General features: G+C 40.8%; 1 protein-coding gene and 1 long non-coding RNA gene across 7 annotated transcripts in view; both read left to right on the top strand.

Moving 5' to 3' along the window:
* The window catches only part of LOC123746526 (dual specificity tyrosine-phosphorylation-regulated kinase mbk-2), a 205,957-nt gene extending 200,053 nt beyond the window's left edge, over nucleotides 1-5,904 (top strand). For all 4 annotated transcript variants that reach the window (XM_069318312.1, XM_069318309.1, XM_069318311.1 and 1 more), the window contains one exon: nucleotides 1,038-5,904. In XM_069318312.1, coding sequence (XP_069174413.1) covers nucleotides 1,038-1,229 — 192 coding nt within the window. In that variant the 3' untranslated portion in view covers nucleotides 1,230-5,904. The remainder of the gene's footprint in view (nucleotides 1-1,037) is intronic.
* A 2,552-nt stretch (nucleotides 5,905-8,456) lies between these two features.
* LOC123746437 (uncharacterized) lies at nucleotides 8,457-22,682 on the top strand. Of its 3 annotated transcripts, none has more exons than XR_006771509.2 (3): nucleotides 8,457-8,570; nucleotides 19,680-20,200; nucleotides 20,766-22,681. It is a non-coding gene; the product is annotated as an uncharacterized lncRNA (long non-coding RNA). The 3 variants fall into 3 exon arrangements; XR_011225931.1 differs by having other exon boundaries at nucleotides 8,558-8,621; XR_011225932.1 differs by lacking the exon at nucleotides 8,457-8,570 and adding an exon at nucleotides 17,892-18,004 and having other exon boundaries at nucleotides 20,766-22,682.
* Nucleotides 22,683-24,014: the final 1,332 nt, after the last annotated feature.

The raw sequence follows: 24,014 nt of genomic DNA, 5'->3' as shown, positions 1-24,014 counted from the left end.
TATTTAATGAAGCCACTAATACACAAGGCAGATGAGTCACAATAACATGGCTGAAGATATGCTGACCAGACCACACACCAGAAGGTGAAGAGACGATGCAGTTTCGGTCCGTCCTGGACCATTAACAAGTCGATTGTGATAATAGACTTGATAATGGTTCAGGACGGACCGAAACGTCGTCGTTTCCTCACTTAATGGTGTGAGGTTTAGTCATCAATATACTAAGCATTTTGGGCATAACTTAAAATAATGCAGTTAAATCATTTATTGATTTAATGGATAAACACTTAATACTAAATGTTCAGAAAAATTTAACAAATGGTATACAGATTTAGTGATAATGATGAAAAGCATAACTACTATATTATAGAATTTGTAGTTTTAGTAACGGTACAGATATAGTACTTAATATTTACCAAATAGAAACAGCCAAACACTAACCCACTATCTGCAATAGTCAGACATTGCATTTTATTGGAGTCGACAGACCCAGCTGGGCACACCACCTGCCAACCTTCTACAACTTGCTTAACCAGTAAATATGTAGATGCATATTTACGTCATTTCCAGTTGTCCTTACAATTTGCATGGGGAAGAGAACTCCAGTGATGACCTCGGGGGTTTCTGTGATCTGGTCTTTACTTTTAAATTCATTCACTATAATTTTTGTGTTCAGTAACTAGATTTATCTACATGTTATTTATAAAAACATGGATTGTGTGCATTACTAAAAAGATAATGTATTAACAAAAACATGGATTGGATGCATTACTGAAAGGATAATGTATTTAGCCCTACAATGAATGTATGTACAGTATCAAAAAGAACATAAGAGCTAAGGAAGTTGTAGAAGGCCTATTGGTTCAGATGTGGCACCTAGTTCATGTGGGACTTTCTTTCCCTGATTCTTTAATTCTTCTTAGGAATATAGCAGCCTAATATCTTTAATGATCATGCAAAAGCAATTGTTTGTTATCCATAAATTTAAAATCTATGTGAATAATAAGTGAATAAAAAATATATTTTTGTAATTGCAGGTATACAAAGGGAAGCGTCATCGGGACACAGGTGTGGTGGTGTCAGAGGTTGGAGCCAAGCAGGAAACCACCATTGGCAATGCCAATGCCACCACCATCACCTCTAACCCTGGTGTTAATGGCAATCCAGAGGGCACATCAACAGAGAACTCTCTGGATGATTCGGGCACATTCCTCCCACCAATTCTCTAAATTGTGAATATGTATGACGAGCAGTGGACATTCTCTCAGCCCTCTGTGAGAGCCATAGGCAGTGCTGATCCCCAAGTGCTAGGCGGGTTACTAGCCCAGCAGGGAAGCACTAGCAGCCTGTGTGTGTTTGTGAGCATCCCTCCTAGACAGCAAGTTAGTGACAAAGCTGGTGTAGCAGCTCACATGACAGACCTGAAACATTTTATAGAATGGCAAATGCAGAGATTAAGATATTTTATAAATGTTAAGTGATCAGTGACTCTCTAGAAATATATGGTCTTGTCAGGAACACACACACACATCTACTAGTCCTGTGTGGACCTTCTGCAAGAGATTCTATCTTTGAGCAAAGTGTACCCGATGTGCCCTAAGCTGTGTATAGTTATAGCTGCAGTTATGTTAGGTGTGGCCCTCGCCCTCCTTCCTTTACTCTCTATCACTCATTGCTGATTTCTTCTACTTTTCTGTGATGCAACTCATTCCATTCACTTCATACATTCCTTTTACCTCTAATAAAATAACTTGCAAAATTGAATCATCTTTAGTATTCTAATTCAGTATACAGTATCTTCATCACCTGGATTGCTCCATCACCTTCTGTCACCATATCCTAATTATCTTGGCCTATATCCTTGGTCTTTTTCATTTCCGAGTCACACAGCCTTCACCCATTACTTGCCTTCCCTTGATCTCTGCCTTTTATAATCTTTTCCACACTCTTGCAGTCTTACTTTTGTATACTACATTTATAATCAAGCTGGCATAAATCATCCTCTGTTGTATTTCATATTTTATCTTCCCTTTTTCTGTATTGAATACTTTTTTTTTTCTCTGCATCAGCGAGGTCTATGCAATACAGTATTACCCTCGACTCTTCTCTGCCTCCCTTGAAGCATGATGGCTGGCCTCACATGCAAAGGAAACATGACATCCCAGCAGGAGTGTTCTTGGTTGTGACAAGATCAGCAGCTTAACCAACCCAGTATGTCCTTGGAGACTATTGTTACTGAAAACTGGATCAAGATCAACAAGTCCCTGATGCTACAGTACAACTCATCAAAATCCTAGTGGAACTAATTTCCTCATAACCACTATATTATGCAGGGGTATTTTTATTGATATTACAAATTTTCATCCATTTCACTGTAGGGTAACGAAACACGTTGAAAAAATATTTTCTCCTGTGAGACTCGGCCTTATCGCGGCTCTGTGATAGCCTTAACATATCTCTTTAATAAGCCTTACCAAAGATTCACCAAAGATGTATCTTTTGTATCTTAGTCATATCTTTGTAGATAACTCATAGTCTTCAAAACTGCTCCTTCTGCCTCGAGTCTCCTATATATCTAGCCAGTTAAACACAGCCATCCCAAAAATTGTCCAAGTATCAATGACTGGTTCCATACCTCCTTTCTCAGCAGATGCTTTTTCCCATACATTAGAAACTCGGGTGACAGCCAGGTATAGAAGATTCTGATGCACTACAACAGTTGGGTAATCAGGCATAACAACTCCCCCTGACTCAACTTATTAGTCAACTGTTAAATGCTGGTAAAGCTCCAGTGTACCACAACAGTTGCCTGATAAGTTCAGGAAAGCTCTGACATAAGTCATTTTGATCAGAGTCAGTAAATTCTAAACATATTCATATCTCAATATTTATCTCATCACGGCCAACAGAGTACCAACACCTCCCACCAATTGGTAGACCTGGGCCGACAATACTATACTCAAGACAACACCTGCATCAGTCTACCCTTCTTCCCCCCATGAAGAATATGAGCTTAAATCAGATGGATACGCTTTAATACAATTCAGATTTTGAGCTTTGACCCTGATGTAGTAATAGAGGTTTTTTCAACTGTTTTTATGAATGAAGGAAAGCATGAAGATCCTGAAGCATGGCTGTTGAGATCACATAAAGTGCAAATATTATTGTCAACAAAAAATTCTAGGACAAAATCTTTAACATTTTGCTTCATTAAATAGACAAAACTTTCATTAAAAATGTCTTCATTGAAGTACTATTTCCAAGTGTGTCCAATAGGAGGAACATGATTGTTTTATATACACAGTATATAATATATATATATATATATATATATATATATATATATATATATATATATATATATATATATATATATATATATATATATATATATATATATATATATATATATATATAAAATACACACACACACACTCTCTCTATATACTACACTTCACATTCTTAATTATCAGCACTCTGTACTTACATACAGAAGGCAGTTCATTATCAAATAAATTTGCATATCCTGTCAATATATTTACTTCTGTGATATTCACATTAAACTGAAAGCTATCTTTAATGGCCGATTCTGATTTATGATATTAATGACACACTAGTGGAATAGGAATTTTCTCCCATGTCAGTTTCCCAATAGTGGAATATATTTATTTTAATGTCTTTTCAAATGGCTAGAATATAAGCAAATATTATTAGCCTTTTACTTAAACTTTTGTCAAGAAGTGTAGTCTATATTTAATTTACCATTTTATAATTATTGTAATTAGAATTATTGAGTTTAACACATGGACTGATAAAAGATTCTGTCGCATGATGAGATGTGTCGCGACACTGAAAATAGACAATAATCTTGTGCAGTTACTGAGCAACAGCAGACACATGGGAGCCCAGACTGTGCCCCATTAAGATACACTCATGAGTGATACTGCTTGCCAGGTCAAAATGTGCTCAAGGGGATTTCTGGAATTATATTGCAGTGAAATATTTTAATTTTTTTTTTTTTAATTTTTTAGATGTTAATAGTGTTGTCAGTTATGTAAACTTGTCGTCTAATTAGACCGGCAAATGTAATAAATTTTATCTTACTACATAGTCTATTTTAGCTACAGATGATTAAAAATAAAATACTGTTCTGTACCTCTATAGCAATCAAGTGTTGGGGCGAATCACAACAATGAGTCCTGTTCAGTCATATTCAGCTTTAGTTCTTAAGAAAGTGAGGATTATAAGAGTTGAATCTGGCTCATTTTTGGTGCTTGCAATCTGGTGAACATCCATGTCATAAACTGACTAATAATTCATAATAAAGTACCGGTCTTGTGTTCTGACCCCTGGTCATGTTTAGGAGATGCTCATGCCTCGGCTCAAACATTTTAATCACCTTACTTGTCAGCTGGAGGGTCCTCGTCTTTACCTTTCCTGGTCGGTTGGCGGTTCTCGTCTGTTTACTTGCTGGTCGGCTGGGGGTTCTCATCTGTTTACTTGCTGGTCGGCTGTGGGTTCTCATCTGTTTACTTGCTGGTCGGTTGGGGGTTCTCATCTCTTTACTTGCTGGTTGGCTGGGAGTTCTCATCTGTTTACTTGCTGGCCGGCTGGGGGTTCTCATCTGTTTACTTGCCGGTCGGTTGGGGGTTCTCATCTGTTTACTTGCTGGTCGGCTGTGGGTTCTCATCTGTTTACTTGCTGGTCGGTTGGGGGTTCTCATCTGTTTACTTGCTGGTTGGTTGGGAGTTCTCATCTGTTTACTTGCTGGCCGGCTGGGGGTTCTCATCTGTTTACTTGCCGGTCGGTTGGGGGTTCTCATCTGTTTACTTGCTGCTCAAGTTAAGGAAGCCTTGTCTGTCAATGTGCTGGTCAGTTGGGGAAGTATCATCTGTTCACTTGTTGGTCAGTTGGGAGGAGGGCCTTGTCTATCCATTTGCTGGTCAGTTGGGAAGAGGGTCTTTTCTCCCACTTAACAGTTGACTAGGGGGGGGGGGGAGTCTTGTCTGTCCATTTGCTTGGGGCCTCATCTGTCCACTTACAGATCAATTGGGGGAAGGGGCCTCATCTATACACTTGCCGATCAGTTGTGGAGAGTCTTAGCTGTTCACTTTCTTGTCAACAATAAAAAGTTCCTTGTATTTAGGAAATAACTGTGTGAGCAGCTCTGGGTGGTACTGTACCTGCTGAGTATACTTAGTAACAGTCTGCCAAGAAAGGTCTTGGTTTCCCTTGAGCACATCACTTAAACATGACTCAGGATCTATATTGTGATTTTAACAAAAATGACAGTGACCAATCACATTTTGTCAGCCTATAGCTGTATGAAATTAATGTGTTCTAGTTACCAGATTAAATTCTGTATCTGTAACAATGAAGCATTGCTCGATTTTTGTTCTAAATTTTAATAGGGATACTATTTGTTATAGATGAAAACAAATAAAAATAATGCAGTGACCTACAGTGTTTCATTTTTGTTGCTGGAAGTTGACGGCATATTTGTAACAATTAAGTGTGCGCACTTCCAAACAGAAGTATGCATGCACAGTAAATTACAATATTCCAAAACAGCAACCAATAGCACATTTGAGTATACAGTACTGTACTGTATTTCAATTAAGTTCTATTTTTTTGTTTACAATATTGTTATTGGTTCATCAAGAACATAATGAAAATGTATACAAGCAACAAATTCTGACCTTTGTAATATAATTTTGCAGTGAGGGCGTGTGTGCCAACCCAGGCAGACACTGGTATACGCAACGTTTTGTTAGCTTGTGTAGTGTATAGCTCGTATTTATGTATCATTACTCCTGCCTCTGTGTTGTAATGTATCACACCTTACTGTATATTTATTACATTCGCCCTGACTCATAAGTAAATAAAGTTAAATATAAAGATATACTGGTAATTGTTTTTCTAACTTGCCTGATGTATATAATTTAGTTACTGTAGATTGAATGTTTAGATTCAGGAAATACGTGTAGCAACTACTGTACATTATTAATTTTGTACCAGTTGTACAAACTATATCCAACATTTCCTAGCATTAAGCCATTTCCCATCACCAAATCAACGAGCAGCATTGGTTTAAACTCGAGTCACGTGAACGGGAATATAAAGCTGTCGGACCACATCATCGGACTATTCTCACCACAACTCTCCAAGGAACACCTCCATCTTTTACCAGTCTCAGTCCTCCCCGTTTCACCAAATGGACCTGGCTACGGACACCAGCTATGATCACTCTTGGTACCTGCCATCCCGCCAGGTAGACTTAGTTACAGCCACCAGCTGTCACCAGATTGTCCAACTATAAGTATGTAGTTAAATCAACTACAGTATACTGTATATGCATTGCAGAACCTTAATGCATTTAGAGGTAAGGCATTACTTATTCAAGTAGCTATTATCTTTGACTGTATACAGTGAATGGTGAAGTGAATCAAGTTTTTTAAACCCACACGTTTTATTTTAGCTTGTATGCAATGTGTAGGGAAGTTAACAAGTTACATTACTCCAAATATAATTGCTACACACCACCACCAAGGCTGCCATTCATGCTTGCAACATTTCCTGGAGAGAGCGAGAGCTGTTGGGCTGATGTTATAAGTAGAAGTAACCCCCTGCCTTCTTTTGACTATGTAATAGGCAATGGGAAATGGGTTTGACAAGGTTGCATATAGGTCACACCTGCTTGACCCGTGGTCACTTAATGGAACAAAACGTGTTCCTTTTTATCCGAACTACATTGTCCAACTTGAAGGTTGTGCACCTCCTTGTAGAATGTCCTGATTTTCCGGATAATTGTACTGTATGTCTTGCTTTCCTAATGTCCCTAGGGATCATTTGTCTCAATAGAATCCTTGATGAATCCAATACCTTTGATATTGATCACCTTATGTCCTTTTGTTCTTGTATTGGTAACTTGAGTGATATTTAACACTTGAATACCTAGCAGTACATATGGTGCTAGATATTCTTCTCAGCTTGGTGCCTTCTTTTGATAATTACTTGTAGCTACATAGAATGTATATTATTAATTACGATGATCCTCTTTTAGAGTATTCCACTTAAAGCAGTGTCCGTGGTGTAGTGGTAAGACACTCGCCTGGCGTTCCGCGAGCGCTATGTCATGGGTTCGTATCCTGGCCGGGGAGGATTTACTGGGCGCAATTCCGTAACTGTAGCCTCTGTTTAACGCAACAGTAAAATGTGTACTTGGATGAAAAAACAATTCTTCGCGGCAGGGGATCGTATTCCACGGACCATAGGATTAAGGACTTGCCCGAAATGCTACGCGTACTAGTGGCTGTACAAGAATGTAACAACTCTTGTATATATCTCAAAAAAAAAAAAAAAAAAAAAAAAAAAAAAAATGTTAACTACCTTTGTTAACTCGTGTCTGTCTCTTTGGTTCATTTGTGACTAAAGCATCCACCTGTGTCCTCTTGTCCTGCTTTCTCTCACTCTGAAGAGGGTATCATTGTCCATCTTATCTACTCATCTATTTTTTAAGTTGTGATCATACCTTCTTCTGTTCCTTCTATCCTCTTGCTAAACACTAACGTAGTTCCTAAGTATTGCTTAAAAATGTTAAATCATTTGCCAAATCTCTTGAACAATCCAAATATGCTAACTTATGATTTAGTGTAAAATGTTACGCCATTAAACTTATAAATAAAGTTCCTCGTTATGTTTGCGTCATTCCCGAAACACAGCCTATTAGTCGTGTCATATATTGTATATTAAATTAATTATCTACCTATGAACTCTCCTCTGTATTATGTATCAGATGTATGTAGTTAATATACGTAAAAATTGCTATAATAATAATTTCTACTTACATGAAATACATAAATCTGATACATGATACAGGGGAGAATTCATAGGTAAATAATGTACAGTATATGTAGCGACTAACAGACTTTGGGAAAGATGCAAAATAATACATGAATTTACCTGGCGGCCACACACTATAGTTGCCTCCACGAGGACAAAAAGCTAGCGGCTTGTCAAATTTCCTCTCCCCCCTATTTGCCCTGATTATTTTTTTCCAGCTGGATTTTCAAATTTAACAGTTGGGACAGTTACGGCTTCGGCGGGTAGGTGGTTCCGTGGGTTTATAACCCTGTGGGTGAAAATGCATCTATACATAGTATCGGATTTTAAGTAATATGTCTACAGTTTTTTGTGAGGTATTTATAATATGTGGGAGACGTGGGTGAAGCATTTCAAGAGGTGCGCTTCGAAAATAGTAAATGTTGTTTCGAGATAAACTCGAACGTAATCAATAGAGACGTGTTTATTTTCACCCTATGCTCTTCGTGTTTATTTTCACCCTATGCTCTTCCATGATTGCCGTTGACATTGCAAAGCGTGCATTCGCTAGTTTTCCAAAATCTGTAATAAAGATGATATGTAGTTACAGTGTGTGAAGCATTTCCTGAAGTGAGCGAAGCTTTCTTCCATACATGTTCTGAAGCAATCAGCTGTTACGCCTGGCGGCCGCGTGTTACAGCTGCGTAATCTCCGTTGTTTGTGTGACTGAACACTCCAGGGTGGTGAGGGTAGGACATATTCCCGTTGTTTGTGTGACTGAACACTCCAGGGTGGTGAGGGTAGGACATATTCCCGTTGTTTGTGTGACTGAACACTCCAGGGAGGTGAGGGTAGGACATATTCCCGCTGTTTGTGTGACTGAACACTCCAGGGAGGTGAGGGTAGGACATACTCCCGTTGTTTGTGTGACTGAACACTCCAGGGAGGTGAGGGTAGGCCATACTCCCGTTGTTTGTGTGACTGAACACTCCAGGGAGGTGAGGGTAGGCCATACTCCCGTTGTTTGTGTGATTGAACACTCCAGGGTGGTGAGAGTAGGCCATATTCCCGTTGTTTGTGTGATTGAACACTCCAGGGTGGTGAGAGTAGGCCATATTCCCGTTGTTTGGTGAACTAGTTACATATATTAATTTGCCTACCTATAGCACTCCACCCCGGGAAAATGAATCGGTGTACATAAATACTGAGCCGAACGGTGGTGACATCTTGGAGTCAGCTGATTTTATTGGATGACAGACATGTTGCTCTTCTTGCAACTGTATTGCTCTCAGGCTGTTTATAGGCAAACCAAGGTTCAAGTTATTTCCTATATGGAGGTATATTATTTGGCTAACTCGATCATCAGTTCTGTCATGCATTCGGAGACCAACGTGAGATGCATTACTCATAAAATGAACTGTTACCATTATTAATAATTTTGTTGTGTTCGTGTCTAGTGTAAGACGTAAGCCTGTTACAATTTTGAGTTAAGAGCTTGACCGAGTGAGGATATGTAGGGTTGGTTCAGTTATGTCTGCATGCATTGCAGACATACTTTATTACAATTTGGCGTCTTCCATTTATCGTATGTTGTCTTCAACATACGTACATTGTCGCATGTACATTGTAAATACATACATACATTGTCTTCGTACATCTTCCATTTGTTTATACAATAATACAGTGGTGTTCTTAATGTTTAGCATTTGTAATTAATTAGTGCCGTGTAATTCATATCTTTTATAACTGGATATTATTGTCCCCGTTGCATGTATAATTATTTTTTTAATATCCATCTTTGCTCACTTTCAACTTGCCTGTCGCCTCGTCCTCTGGAGACGACTCTCTCCTCTTTCAGAAAGGTAACGTCCTATTCTAATTCCCCCAAAGCGCGCGCCTTGGATACCTTAACATGGTTCTCATTGGCGTGCCATCCCCCTGGGCACCTTGGGCGGCAAACAATCTCCTAACATCACAATGGAGGAGCTAACTCAAAGTAAGAACAAAGGCAACATTAAACAATCCTTTCCACAATTCTGGCTCACATCACATTCATCCCGGACCCGACTCATCTGGCACAAAATTGATCATCGAATTTCGTAGCCCTGCCGACTCGTCTGAAAATTTGAGTGGGTGGTGGGCGGGAGGGCTTTGGACACGAGGCTTTGTGCTCTGGTCTGATGAGATTATCATATCTAGCTGAACGTCTTGATGAGTTATTGCTGTATCGTGGAGTTATTGCCTTACAATCGTGAATATAATGGATGAACATCAGGTGGCAGCAGTGCCTATTGAATTAATAGAAACACCTTTAGTATGACGGATCATTTTATTCTACCGGTTTGTCAGGGTTATCACTAGGCCCATTAACCCATGGTTACTTGTTGGCCTCTGGGTTATTTAACTTCGGACCATGAAGCAGTACAACATCATTATTACCAAAGGCTGTATAGCACCCACTACCTGACTGGAACCAGGGAAATTGTCATGGATTGTGCAGCTTAATTGAAATTGCGAGGTTTGTTTTGAATTGAAATTGTAATACTCTGCTGAAAAAAACTCTTCCAAAATAATGCAATTTGAATGTCTCCAAAAGTTTAATCCATCGAAATTTGAGAAGCGGTAAGAAACAAGCGCAAAAACTAGGCTACATAGGATAGGTTCCATGAGGACTTGACACAAACCATTATCAGGATAAAGCGCTAAGGCAGTATGACTTTCAAATGGAAGGAATATGAGGACAGAGGGGAAGGAACGGTGCCCATCCACTTGGAATGCCAGGGGATCGAACGCCGACTTGCAAGAAGTGAGGTCGTCCGTATGGCCAAGTGGGCATTTGAAATTTAATAAACAAAATATCAGGCAAGTCGATGCGTAGCAAAGGTTGGTGGCGCATAATAACAATCTAACAGTGCTAGCATCCGATAACTGTAAGATAACTTAAGGATCCCCATCTCGCAAGATAACATTAGCATGTGATCAGTTTGCTAGCAAACTTTAGATGGATTAAGAGGATATCCTCACGATCACCAGAGTGGATAAAGTAATTGTAAAACTCCAGATTCATACCAGCAGGTCTAATGATTGGATTTACAATAATATAATGATGAAGAGTATGATAGTTTGTGCTTATAATTATTATACACGCAGTGCTCAGGATTGGGAGATTCATCACTGACAGCCACCTGCGATAGTTAACAGTAGCCTAACCTGCTGACTCTTAAAATCATTGTGTAATGAGCAATTTGTGTTGCCCAAAAATCTAGATATCAAATGTAACTCAAGATTTTTTTATATTAATACTTTCCTGCTTTTTGTCATTTCACTCAACAACTCTGAATGTTTGGAACATTGTGGGTCACCGCAGGAAGATAATGGTTGGGGTCGAAACTGAATACTGCACGTTAGTAGTGTGAACTCGCCGACGTCTGTGCCAGCCCTCTCCTCGCCGGCGTCTGTGCCAGCCCTCTCCTCGCCGGCGTCTGTGCCAGCCCTCTCCTCGCTGGCGTCTGTGTCAGCCCTCTCCTCGCTGGCGTCTGTGTCAGCCCTCTCCTCGTTGGCGTCTGTGCCAGCCCTCTCCTTGCAGGCGTCTGTGTCAGCCCTCTCCTCGCTGGCGTCTGTGCCAGCCCTCTCCTCGCCGGCGTCTGTGCCAGCCGTCTCTTCATCTGACCCAGCCTTCACCTGCCTGAGGGCCAGGTCTCCCCCTCGACGTATCCAGGTGGGCACCGGAGGGTCGGGGCGTGTTGATGGAGTTATCCGCCTGGCTGCACACCTTTGTTTTAACTGCAGACTAAAAATGCAGATGGCGCGAGCAGCCGTTTATTGGGCTACGGGTTAACACGGCACAAGCCATTCCGAGCCTTAACGTAGGTAATTAGAGCTTGGAACATGAGATTTCCTTCCTTATGGCTGCAACTAGAATAGCTTGTTCCGGAGAGAGATAAGCCGGGCAGAGACAATTCTGCATGTGCAATAAGGATGCACGACCCCCAAGTGAACTATGGTTGCATTGTCTCTCTATTGATCTTGTCAACATTGCAAGCTAATTTTCAAACCTATTATTAATTATTTCCAGTAATTTGATGTTGAAATATCTTAATTTAGATCACGTGTGTGTGTACTCTGGCGAGATGATTAATTGTAAAGACAACCCATCATCACAAGAACCATGAGACGGGATACTTTCCTCAATTGGTCATTGTTCACTTTTGACGTCTATTTTGCTCTCTGATTGGCCCATCATCTTCCGTAATCCCTTTCACTAATTCTTGTTCATCATTTTCCTCTTCATTTCTTTACATATTCTCTAATTCTCCATTATGTCGCCTCCTTCCCCACCCCTGGGGGGCAGATGCTGTAAGCGTACTACTAAAACCTTTCACATGCTTAAATGAGAAGACTATTGCCGATTTAGAGAGAAATTACATTATATATATATATATATATATATGTATGTATGAAATTCTCTCTCTAAATCGGCAATAGTTTCGGTGCATAACAGCCAAAGGAGTAAGTATTAGTGAACCTCTAGATCTACCCGAGCCCGGGTTCAACAATGAGTGACCCCCACAGTGATTGTCTCGTTCAGTTGAATAAACAATTGAACATGCAGCTTGAGTGACGTACCAGATTATTGCACGAGGAGATGCTAGGCTTTGCCGCATGTAGATCCAGGATCTCAACACCAGTTGCTAGGCTGTGATTCTCTTTTTGTTTCCTATTGCCACCGTTGTTTTTTTCTGTAAAGAAAAAGAACAATAAGGCACAACGCTGACAATAGATTGAAGAGTCTCGACAACACGGAGGTGTGAAGGTTTTGTCGATGCCATCAACAGGCGTAATTACAGTGACTGGAGCCTCCTCCTCGTTCATCTTTGTGCCGTATTCCCCAGCGTCATCGAGCTCTCCCAAACATAGTCCGTCCTCATCACCACAATACTGATCACCTCCGAGGCCCAGCAAATCGGTGAAATATATTTAGTGCTGCACTAATGCCGACTTTCGTGTTCAATGTTTAGACGAGTTGGAGTATAGATCGCCTTGTTCAGGTAATATATTGTTGGAAAAAATCTAGTTTTTCTGATCTCGTGTTTTGTTTATGCAACTTAAGATATATTTTGAAGACACTTTCATTCTTAGTAATAATTTCAGTGTGTGTAGATGGGGCTCAGTATGCAATTTCCAGTACAACCCGTACTCGGCTCAAGTCCATTACATCCAGCGGTCGACCCCACAGACGCATTCATCAATTTTAACATGCTGCTCATTCAAAACAGGAATTTTCTCAAATGTAAATTAATATTATAATACATTAGCATATTGTGCATATATAGGCATAGGTTAGGTTAGGTGGGTTAGGTTCTGTTGGCGATTATTTGTATTTGTAGTACGTGGGTGAAGCATTTATAGTGTTGTGGTTCGAACAAAACTCGTCAGTGAAGCATTTGTTCCGGAAGTGTTCGGACGTCATCAGTTGTGAGTCGTGTGTAAACTGTTTTTCATTCATAAACAGGGGGTTTGGCGGGTGCATGGAATGGACTTTAGGTCTTTGTTTATAAGGACGGGCTGCTCGGTTGTACAGTCGGGTTCGTTCTATGCTCATAATTGGGAATTCCGGGTTCGAATCCTGGGTGGAACAGAAATGGTTGGGTGCATTTTCTATTACCTAATCCTCCTGTTCACCTAGCAGAAAACAGGTACCCGGGAGTTAGTCAGCTTATGGGGGTTGCATCCTGGGGGGCGGGGAGAGTGTCAGTACTTCTACCAGGAGGTGGGGGGGATTCGATATAAGCCTAACGTATATATATTCACTGGCTTCCTGTCCCCGACACAATGAATGTAAAGTGTTATCTAGCTGCAAGCTAAAGGAAATAATTTATTAATACTGTAAGCATTTCTTTGTCTTAATAAGTCACTGTAGCAATATTATCCAACATCTGACCATAAAATAACCTGTAAAAATGTTCTCAAATCCTCTTCCTTCAAATTGATTTTCACCCATGAGACTGTGGAGTCATGGTAGGAACAGTGCTCTATAATCAGACAGAATTTGTTCTTTGTAGAGTAGAATGTTTGTGAACTGCGTATATGTCTTGACTCACACACCTGCCAATGGGAAGAGACAGGTGTGCTCGTGTGAGGAAGGATAGAGCTCTGTCCAGTACAGTCAGCGGGATTGGCTGTCGATCGAAATCGACCCCATGAATCTCGCAGAGCAAACAGCGTTTGATGTTTGTCAGTGTGATTACCTATGCATTCAAAAAGCTTCATTTGAAAATTCCTTTCAAGAGTCTTGGGACGAACCATCGCCTTGCCTTTAAAATCTTGAATAATGCAGTTGCCATTACAAAAGTGCATTAACTGCAATAAATCCCTGGCAGGAAGGAGACCCGTTCAGCCTCCATAGTCAACACAGATTTCTTTAATCTGCGTCAACACATTTATCATTCACACTCCTATCTCATCCCCGGCATAGGGACCAGTTTTCATTGTATAACTCTAGTATATCATGACCGTCGAAGCCTCACAGAGAAATATATTTAGGAAACGTTGCCGATGAAGACGAGAGTTGAAACACCTTTGTTTGCTTATTGTGTCAGCGAGGGGGTCGTTGGTGTAGGCCTATCTCTGGTCGTAGTGCCATATCTCTGCCTAACACTACCTCATAAGACCAAAAACAGGAATACAATTTGGAAGATAATTTACAAGGAGAGAGACCATTATTTTCATAATACCAAACTCCTATTATGCAAATAATGGACACCGGAGAGGTTGGCAAAAATTAAACAAATAAAGAGGAAAAATAATACTTGTAAAGTAGCTGTGTGAAAGAGACACTTTATTAGTCACATTATATAAGCAGGAACCCTTATTTAATATTATCTGCATTTAAAAAGCCTAAAATATATATTTTCGTTAATTGCTTAAATGCGCACATCATGATTTAGGTTTGAGTTCCGCGTTAGTCTATTTTTTTTACGAACTTGAGAGTGGTGTGTCGTGTAGGTTGTTGTTGTTATTGTTTTAGATTCAGCTACTGGGAACCAAAAGTTGCAAGTAGCACGGGCTATGGTGAGCCCGGAGTGGACTTACCTGGCACAGGAGCGGGGCAAGTAGCACGGGCTATGGTGAGCCCGGAGTGGACTTACCTGGCACAGGAGCGGTGCTGTGATGCAGGAAGTTACTACTCAGTGGCAGTGGGCGATGTAGGCCTACTGTTCATGTACTAAAATATTGATGTTCATCTCGACAAGAGGAAGTAGACATACTCCACTCATTATAAAAGGAATTCCCCTCTGTTAAGCCGCATCTAAATTTACAGGTAAGACTTCCTCATCGTTACTGATCACTTTGGAAACCCCTAGTAGTTACTTGAGCCAATACTAGGCCTCATGGAGTCCCACTAGTGACTGATAAAGCCAACAAAGATCCTTGTGTGACCTCATTAGTAATATACAAGACAGAGAGGGAATAATGTGGACAGAGACAATCTGTTTTCCACGTTAAGGACACGGACCAGCCTAGAGAAAAATGTAGGGAAATATTTGTATACATTGAGATTGGTAAACGAATGGAATGAATTTGAACTAGAGCTGGAGGAAGGCTCTGTCACTTCCAGCTTCGTGGCCACGTATGGCAGAGAACTGGACCGTCAGAATGAATACATTCACCAGGTGTATCAGCACCACACTCTGAGTGTACTGTGGTAGTCAACTTGTCGGAAATGTGTCCCCAGGCGGCCTGGTGCTGGGGGAGAGGACGGGGAAGAATGGGAGGGGAGAGAGAGAGTGAAGGGGAAGATTGAGAGATAGTACAGGAGGGGATACGAGGTAGACTGAATATAGAACAAGAGAGAAGGAAAAAGAGACGATAGAATGAAAGGCAAAGAGAGAGAGAGGAGGGGGAAATTTTTTTTTACCGAGAGGGTGGGGAAGCAGAAGAGGACAGAGGTGACGACGAGGCTCGGCCTATGTTTTATGCATCAGAACATTATTCTTTATATATACTAAGATATCCCCTCCACAACGGCCGCAAAATACGTCTTACCCAACACTTCCAAAACTCATAAGGTCTCCAAGAAAACATTATACCAAAGATAGCTTGTATTTACATTTTATTATTATTATTATTATTATTATATACATTTACATAATTGCCATTGCATTTATTATCACTATTATTATTATTTATATTGTTATTTTTACAATTACTGTGCACTAATAATCGCATCTCATAAAATATAGTATTTCTTCTAATAAGGCAACAGTTATTTTAACAGAGCGAGAAATACACCAAACAAATATTATTTTAATAATACAGAAGATAAGTCTAGGTATAAATATATACTGTCATGCTTGACAGTGAGATGTCATGTTTGACAGTGAGATGTCATGTTTGACAGTGAGATGTCATGTTTGACAGTGAGATGTCATGCTTGACAGTGAGATGTCATGCTTGACAGTGAGATGTCATGTTTGACAGTGAGATGTCATGTTTGACAGTGAGATGTCATGTTTGACAGTGAGATGTCATGCTTGACAGTGAGATGTCATGCTTGACAGTGAGATGTCATGCTTGACAGTGAGATGTCATGTTTGACAGTGAGATGTCATGTTTGACAGTGAGATGTCATGCTTGACAGTGAGATCTCATGCTTGACAGTGAGATGTCATGCTTGACAGTGAGATGTCATGCTTGACAGTGAGATGTCATGCTTGACAGTGAGATGTCATGTTTGACAGTGAGATGTCATGTTTGACAGTGAGATGTCATGTTTGACAGTGAGATGTCATGCTTGACAGTGAGATGTCATGCTTGACAGTGAGATGTCATGCTTGACAGTGAGATGTCATGCTTGACAGTGAGATGTCATGCTTGACAGTGAGATGTCATGTTTGACAGTGAGATGTCATGCTTGACAGTGAGATGTCATGCTTGACAGTGAGATGTCATGTTTGACAGTGAGATGCCATGTTTGACAGTGAGATGCCATGTTTGACAGTGAGATGTCATGTTTGACAGTGAGATGTCATGTTTGACAGTGAGATGTCATGTTTGACAGTGAGATGTCATGTTTGACAGTGAGATGCCATGTTTGACAGTGAGATGTCATGTTTGACAGTGAGATGTCATGTTTGAGAGTAAGATGCCATGTTTGAGTGAGATGCCATGTTTGACATGTCCCGCTTGACAGTGAGATGCCATGTTTGACTGTATATAGCAGTATTATATTAAACAACATATACAGAAGACGGTAAAGTGATTGAGTAGTCGTTACATAAAGCACATATATAACGCAGCCACTAGTACACAAAGCGTAGTTTTATGAGCCTGCCAATGGCTTATTGATAAGCTTCCTGTCCGAGAATATTATTTATTAGGCTTATCAAGGTCCCCGCCCAGCTACTAGCCAAACCCAAAGGTGCTTAACCGAACTGTGCGTATGAGTTTGTTTTTTAATGATTGGTATATTCTTTACCACATGTTGCCACAAGGAGTATATGGCCGCCTGGGCCACATAGCAAGTTACAGCCCCGCTCATGTGCCAGGTAAGTCCACTTACGGGCTCACCATAGCCTGTGCTACTTGAAACGTTTTGTTCCCAGTAGCTGAATCTAAAACAACACGTGCCTGGGCCAGGCACGTGTTAGAGGGGTCTATCAGAGGTTATACACGTGGGCTGAAGTGTCTCCTGATTGGCTACCAGGCATTATGCCCCGCCCATTGTTTACAAATGACCTGCGCGCATGGTTGCCAAAGCCTGCATCTTTTAATGTATTTACCTGAATTTACCTGAGAGTCACATATTTTCATAGTGCTATTATTATCGGGAAATTGTTGTGTTTTAGTAGGACGGATACAGTGCCAGGGAAAGGGAGGAATAATAGGGAGGGAGACGTGGAGAGGGCAACACTGTAGGAGGTTGCGCGCGCCGGTCCAGTTCCTTCACAAGAGCCACGTGTTATGCCAAAAGGAAGATGTAGAGCCCCTGTGCCTCAGTGTAGGCGGGGATGTGCTGGCTACTGGGTCTAGGACACCACAGGGGCTCTGGTGCACCTATGATCAGTGCAGGTTATTCACGTGGGTGCCGTGCCGTTTGGCTACGTCGGTGAGGTGACTGATTGGGAACTTGGCAGCAGCTGTGGCGTGCTGGTCGCTCGGTGCAGTCTTCCAGGTCATACAGGTACGGCAACATTTACTAAATTTACCTGTGATGTATACTCCCTTCTTGAAATATGACCTATCACACATTTCAAGCGCGGGTTGGACATGTTTATGAGTGGGATTGGGGGTTATAGATAGGAGCTTGCCTCGTATGGGCCAATAGGCCTTCTGCAGTTACCTTTGTTCTTATGTTCTTATGTAAAGTGAACCTGTAGTACGGCCTGATTCGTTCTCGACGCACAATCGAGAATTCCTGGTTCGAATGCATGGCGACCATTTGGTCACCACTTTGGTCCGGGAGACATCTCCCTGTCACGCAGGGTGCAGTTGCGCCTCCACAGATCTCCAGTATCATCTACTTGATACTGGTAATGGCTCAAAAGGGCCACCACTTACGGGCTATTCATACCCGTGCCACCTCTTTGGTGGCTTAATCTTCATCAATCAATCAATCGAATGCATGGCGGGACAAAGTGGTTGGGCTCATTTCCTTTCACCTAATGCTTCTGTTCACCTAGTCGTAGCGTTGAGAGGGTACTCAGGAGTTAGTCGACTTGTTGCAAGGATCGGTAATTCGGCCTTGGGGGGGGGGGGGGAGGGTGGACCTCGATAAAAGCCAAAACTTGTATGAATACACTAAGGCTACCTGTCCCCCCAACACAATGAATTATTAATTATTATTTACGTCTCTAAGAAACAGAAGCACCATAGACGATATAAATTTTTAATTAATTTTAAATATTAATAATAAAATATTTACAACTGCAAGTTTAATGGAATTGTTGCAACTGAAGCTGCTGGATTTTTTTGCAGCTTCGCGGTTGCTAGTAAGTTGCAGCCTATGGTGTGTGCCTGTGCGGGGATACATGTTAAGTGACCTTAATAACTATACTTGTATACATATTCTACGTAAGTAGGGGCACATGCACCCGAACATAGTAGTAGGTAAATAAGTATACAAGATTAGAGAATTCATCCCAAAATTATAAGTGGTAAACTTAACAATAAAAATGAAGGATGCCTAGCGTCTATGCACAAGTAATCCTAAATAATTAACATTATTAATTATCTATAATTACGCACTTATACATGCAATGTTAGATATAATAATAATAATAATAATAATTTTTATTTAGGTAAAGGTACATACATAAAGAGATTTTACAAAGTTTGTTGGCTTTATAGATAGAGCTTGTACATACAATGCCTAAAGCCACTATTACGCAAAGCGTTTCGGGCGTTTCGGGCATATGTAAATGATGAGACAAGCAACATGCATACAGAAACATTGAAAGAGTATGCATGATGTGTATACATGCGTATAAATACTAAATATATATTTTTCAATGTTATAGTTCTGTTAGGGTTTCGTATATTTATATACTTCAGAAATGTTGGTTCACCCCCCCCCCACATCCCCACCCCTAGGACCAGCCACTCCCCTTCCCTAGGATACAGCCAACAACCGACCTCTAAAATGGCCCTTCAAAAAGTCACAAGAATGGCAATACTGTTGGCCTTCTCTACTCACAATTGGCGATCCCGGTTCGATCCCAGAGTGGGGTGGAAATAGTTTGGCACATTTCTTATAAAGACCTTTTTTTTGATACAATGAGGACCTTATATTTTAATTGCTATCATCTTACAATTAATAAACAATTTCGCTCATAATATTTGACTGACGTGTTGTGCAGGGATTGTGGCGCTGAGTGATGTGATGGTGAGTCAAGCACTGCCTTCCTGCCCTCACCAGCCTGGCCAACCCTGGCCTCACCAGCCTGGCCAACCCTGGCCTCACCAGCCTGGCCAACCCTGGCCTCACCAGCCTGGCCAACCCTGGCCTCACCAGCCTGGCCACCAGCGCCCTCTCCACACCCACCTTCCGCAGCCAAGCTCCTCCACAAACACACCTTTCTCCTCTCCACATTTAGTCACTAAAAGGGCAGGTGGGGTTGGTGCTGCCTCGCTCGACTGTTCTTCGCGCCACGGAGGAGTACTTGGTGACAGATGCAGGCGAGGTCACCAATATCAGCCGCTCCTCCCTCATCTGTGGGGGATCCCTGCTCTCCATGGCTCCGACGAGCTCCTTCAGAAAAGAAAGTTAAACGAGGGCATCAGAGGAGGAAGGAGAGAGGAAGAGGTGAGGCAGAGGTGGAGGCAGGCTGGGGGCCGCCTCCGCACCATTGCTGATCTCTTTCAAGCTACCCATGGTAAGGTAAGCCTCTCATCTGCTTTCAATCTGGTGACTAGATATAAATAGTATTATTTTGCTTAATTTAAAAACATATATTTTATATATGAGACGTGTGTGGCATATATTTGTGTACAAATATATTTATATTTGTTGGGTAGAATTGCTTAGTAATTTTAAATATACCTTTTTGAAAAATGATAACGTGTATTACATTTACGCGTGTAAACATATTAGATACGAATTATGGGTAGGGCCTCTCGAAGTCGAGAACACTCACACCTGTGAACCACAAGTCTTGGTAGGCTATCAACACCCTGGAATTATGTGCTTACTGTCCGGCCTCCTGGTGGTGTTCCTCCACCACATCAACAATGGAACACAACACTCACAGTTCAAATATATAATCACATACACGTACCTTCGAATAGCCTAACCGGTTCCTGTACCGGCTAGGTTATTCGGAGGTACCTATTTAGGAGGAGGTAGATTATATGTGTGTGTTTTTGTTCCAATAATATTTTACAATGATGAACACATTGTTCATCGGTAATTATATTTATAACCAACAGATGGTCTTTGTCGCCAGGGTTTGAGAAAGGCGGGACGAGCATCATTTCCCATCGAGGCATCTCTGGCCTGCTGCCTCTCCGCCTCTTGTCTCTGGCTCTACTGCTGGAGACTCTTCAGCAGTCTTTGTTGACAACAACGGTAACCCCTGGTGCTCCATCACCGAAGTCTTTGTTGACAACAACGGTAACCCCTGGTGCTCCATCACCGAAGTCTTTGTTGACAACAACGGTAACCCCTGGTGCTCCATCACCGAAGTCTTTGTTGACAACAACGGTAACCCCTGGTACTCCAGCACCGAAGTCTTTGTTGACAACAACGGTAACCCCTGGTACTCCATCACCGATGGAAGCCTTGTAACAACTAAGAGCGATCTCTTTCTGACCTGCTCCATACGACTTCGTAATCAACTGTGGGTCTTCATATTATTATTTTGATATCGAGAAAATATAGAGGCCGTATGATGGGGGCGAACTCTCTTCCCTTGAATTCTCTCAAGTTTAGGGAGATTATTTAATTTCAAGTATGATCTTGTTCGGTTTTCATGTTATAAGCGCGGTATTCAGGTGTGTTCATATCTCAAGAATGACTCCTCTTCAACGCTCACGCTTGAACGATACAGTGTTTACGTTTCAGTGCTGGTACGTGCGTGTTTGAGATAAAAAATTTCTTAGAGGTTTGTGGATGGCCCCTCTATTAGTTTGTCCTTACTCCTCCACAGCAGGTGATAGTGAACGCTGACGACACTGTTCAGGTGGTTACTGTAGTCAGCATCACTATACTACCAGTCTTTCAACAGTCTGACTCTCCCAAGCTTGAACAAATCCACAAGGGCCGTGACGAGGATTCGAACCTGCTTCCGGGAGCATCCCAGACACTGCCTTAATCTCCCAAGCTTGTAAATGTGGACAGCTAGACACATTCATCCAAATTATAATGTTATTGTATACTTCTATTTATGGTAAATATTAAACAAATCAAATTTAGCTCCAGTGCCACGTTAGGACTAAGGAAGTCTAAGGACTAAGGAGTCGAGGTTTCATCCTTATGGCTTATTATAGTTTAGTCCAAGAACTATACACTTTTGTAAGCTAGTATTATTTCATAGGCATAAATAATTGTTAGGTATAATTGATACACTAGTATCAAGTACACTTGACGAATTATTTGTCAAAAGTATGCGGTGCCCTGCTCAAGGCGTCGCATACTTATGGCGAAAAAAAAGGATAGTCTTGTGGGTGGAAATATTTGAGACAGAAGTATGCGGCGGGTCCATGGTGTCCACACAGCTGGACGGGAGACATCTCCCGTCACGCAGGGTGCAGTCGCACCTCCACAGATCTCTAATATCATCTACTGATACTGGTAATGGCTCAAACGGGCCACCACTTACGGGCTATTCATGCCCGTGCCACCTTTTGCGTGGCTTAATCTTCCTCAATCATCAATCACACAGCTAGGAGGCATATTAACCCCGGGCACTCATAGTGAGTAGAAATTGGGGGGGGGGGTTATAGAAATAGCCTAAGCTACTCAATCTCTTTGAGTATCAAAGAGATTGAGTTTCAATTTCAATTTCAATCTCTTTGAGATGTATTTCTTTCTTGTCTCAATAAACAAACTTGAATTCATAGTCAGCGGTTGTGTTGTCACTTATATGTATTTTCAGCTATTTAAACGTGTTCCCTGATTTTTGTACAGTAGTTTTCTTAAAGCTTGGTGCCTTCTCTTGATAGTTACTCTTATTATTGTTTGATAAAAATCATAACACGAATGAATGAACATATATTTTCTGCACCTTGAAGGAAAACTATTAACGTGTATGGGAACTTTTTATTTAAATTAATTTAAGTAGTTTACAATAATTATTATTATAAATTAACTTTATATGTATAATTTACTATTATAACTTAGTTAACTTAATAGATAAAGCACGGAAGTTAACTAAGCTATTGTCAAAGTAGTTGTCTATCCTCGTTACAAATAATTAATGAGTGAAGCAGATACTCAATTCAATTGAGTGTAATCCAATTACGCAGTACGGTGTTATATATTTAACACGGTATGATGATAAGTAGATACAAGTATAACTATAAGCTAGTGTTAAAGCAGGATATAACTTAGTTAACTTATGAATAGTTAATTAGAGAATTTAACAAAGTGCTAGTGCATCAGTAGAGTGTAGGGGACACTAGTGCATGTACTAGGTGCAGATCTTCTCATAGGTGAAAGACTGTAAGGGTAACCGAGTGATGAAATTTAGAACTGGAATTCGTTCATATCACGAGCAATATGTCACTCATGATATGAGACAAATGTTATGTTATATTAGTAATATTAATTTTACATTATTATAGATCTAGATAGGGATCTAGATAGGGTTTTGAAATGGTCAAAGGATTGGCAGATGCAGTTTAATGCTGATAAATGTAAAGTTCTGAGGTTAGGTAATGATGATAGAGTTACAAGATACGAGCTAGATGGTGTTGAGATTGCGAAGTCGGATTGCGAAAGGGATCTGGGAGTTATGATTAGTAAGAATTTAAAACAAAAGGATCAATGCATAAATGTTCGTAATAAGGCAAATCGGACACTTGGATTTATTAATCGCAGCGTTAGTAACAAGACACCTGGTGTGGTTCTCAAGCTATATCTTGCTCTAGTTAGGCCCCATTTAGATTTTGCAGTTCAGTTTTGGTCGCCATATTATAGAATGGATATAAATTCACTTGAACGTGTCCAGCGTAGGATGACTAAGTTAATTCCCCAAATTAGAAATCTTTCATATGAAGAAAGATTAACAAAGCTTAAGTTGCATTCACTGGAAAGGCGAAGAGTTAGGGGTGACATGATAGAGGTTTACAAGTGGATGAATGGACATAACAAAGGGGATATTAATAGGGTATTAAAAGTATCAACACAAGACAGAACACGAAACAATGGGTATAAATTGGATAAGTTTAGATTTAGGAAAGACTTGGGTAAATACTGGTTCAGTAACAGGGTTGTTGATTTGTGGAACCAATTGCCGCGTAACATTGTGGAGGTGGGGTCCCTCGATTGTTTCAAGCATGGGTTGGACATGTATATGAGTGGGATTGGGTGGTTATAAATAGGAGCTGCCTCGTATGGGCCAATAGGCCTTCTGCAGTTGCCTTTGTTCTTATGTTATAGCCTCCCCCTTCAATAATGGGAGGTTATAAGTTATAAGGGGTGCCACAGGGCATCATCTTAGAACCTCTCCAATTTCTTATGTCCATTAATAATT

The sequence above is a fragment of the Procambarus clarkii genome, chromosome 90, assembly GCF_040958095.1.
Source record: "Procambarus clarkii isolate CNS0578487 chromosome 90, FALCON_Pclarkii_2.0, whole genome shotgun sequence".
NCBI classification, from domain to species: Eukaryota; Metazoa; Arthropoda; class Malacostraca; order Decapoda; family Cambaridae; genus Procambarus; species Procambarus clarkii.
Note: the sequence above shows the minus strand (reverse complement) of the source record. Positions and strands in the feature narration are given on the sequence as shown.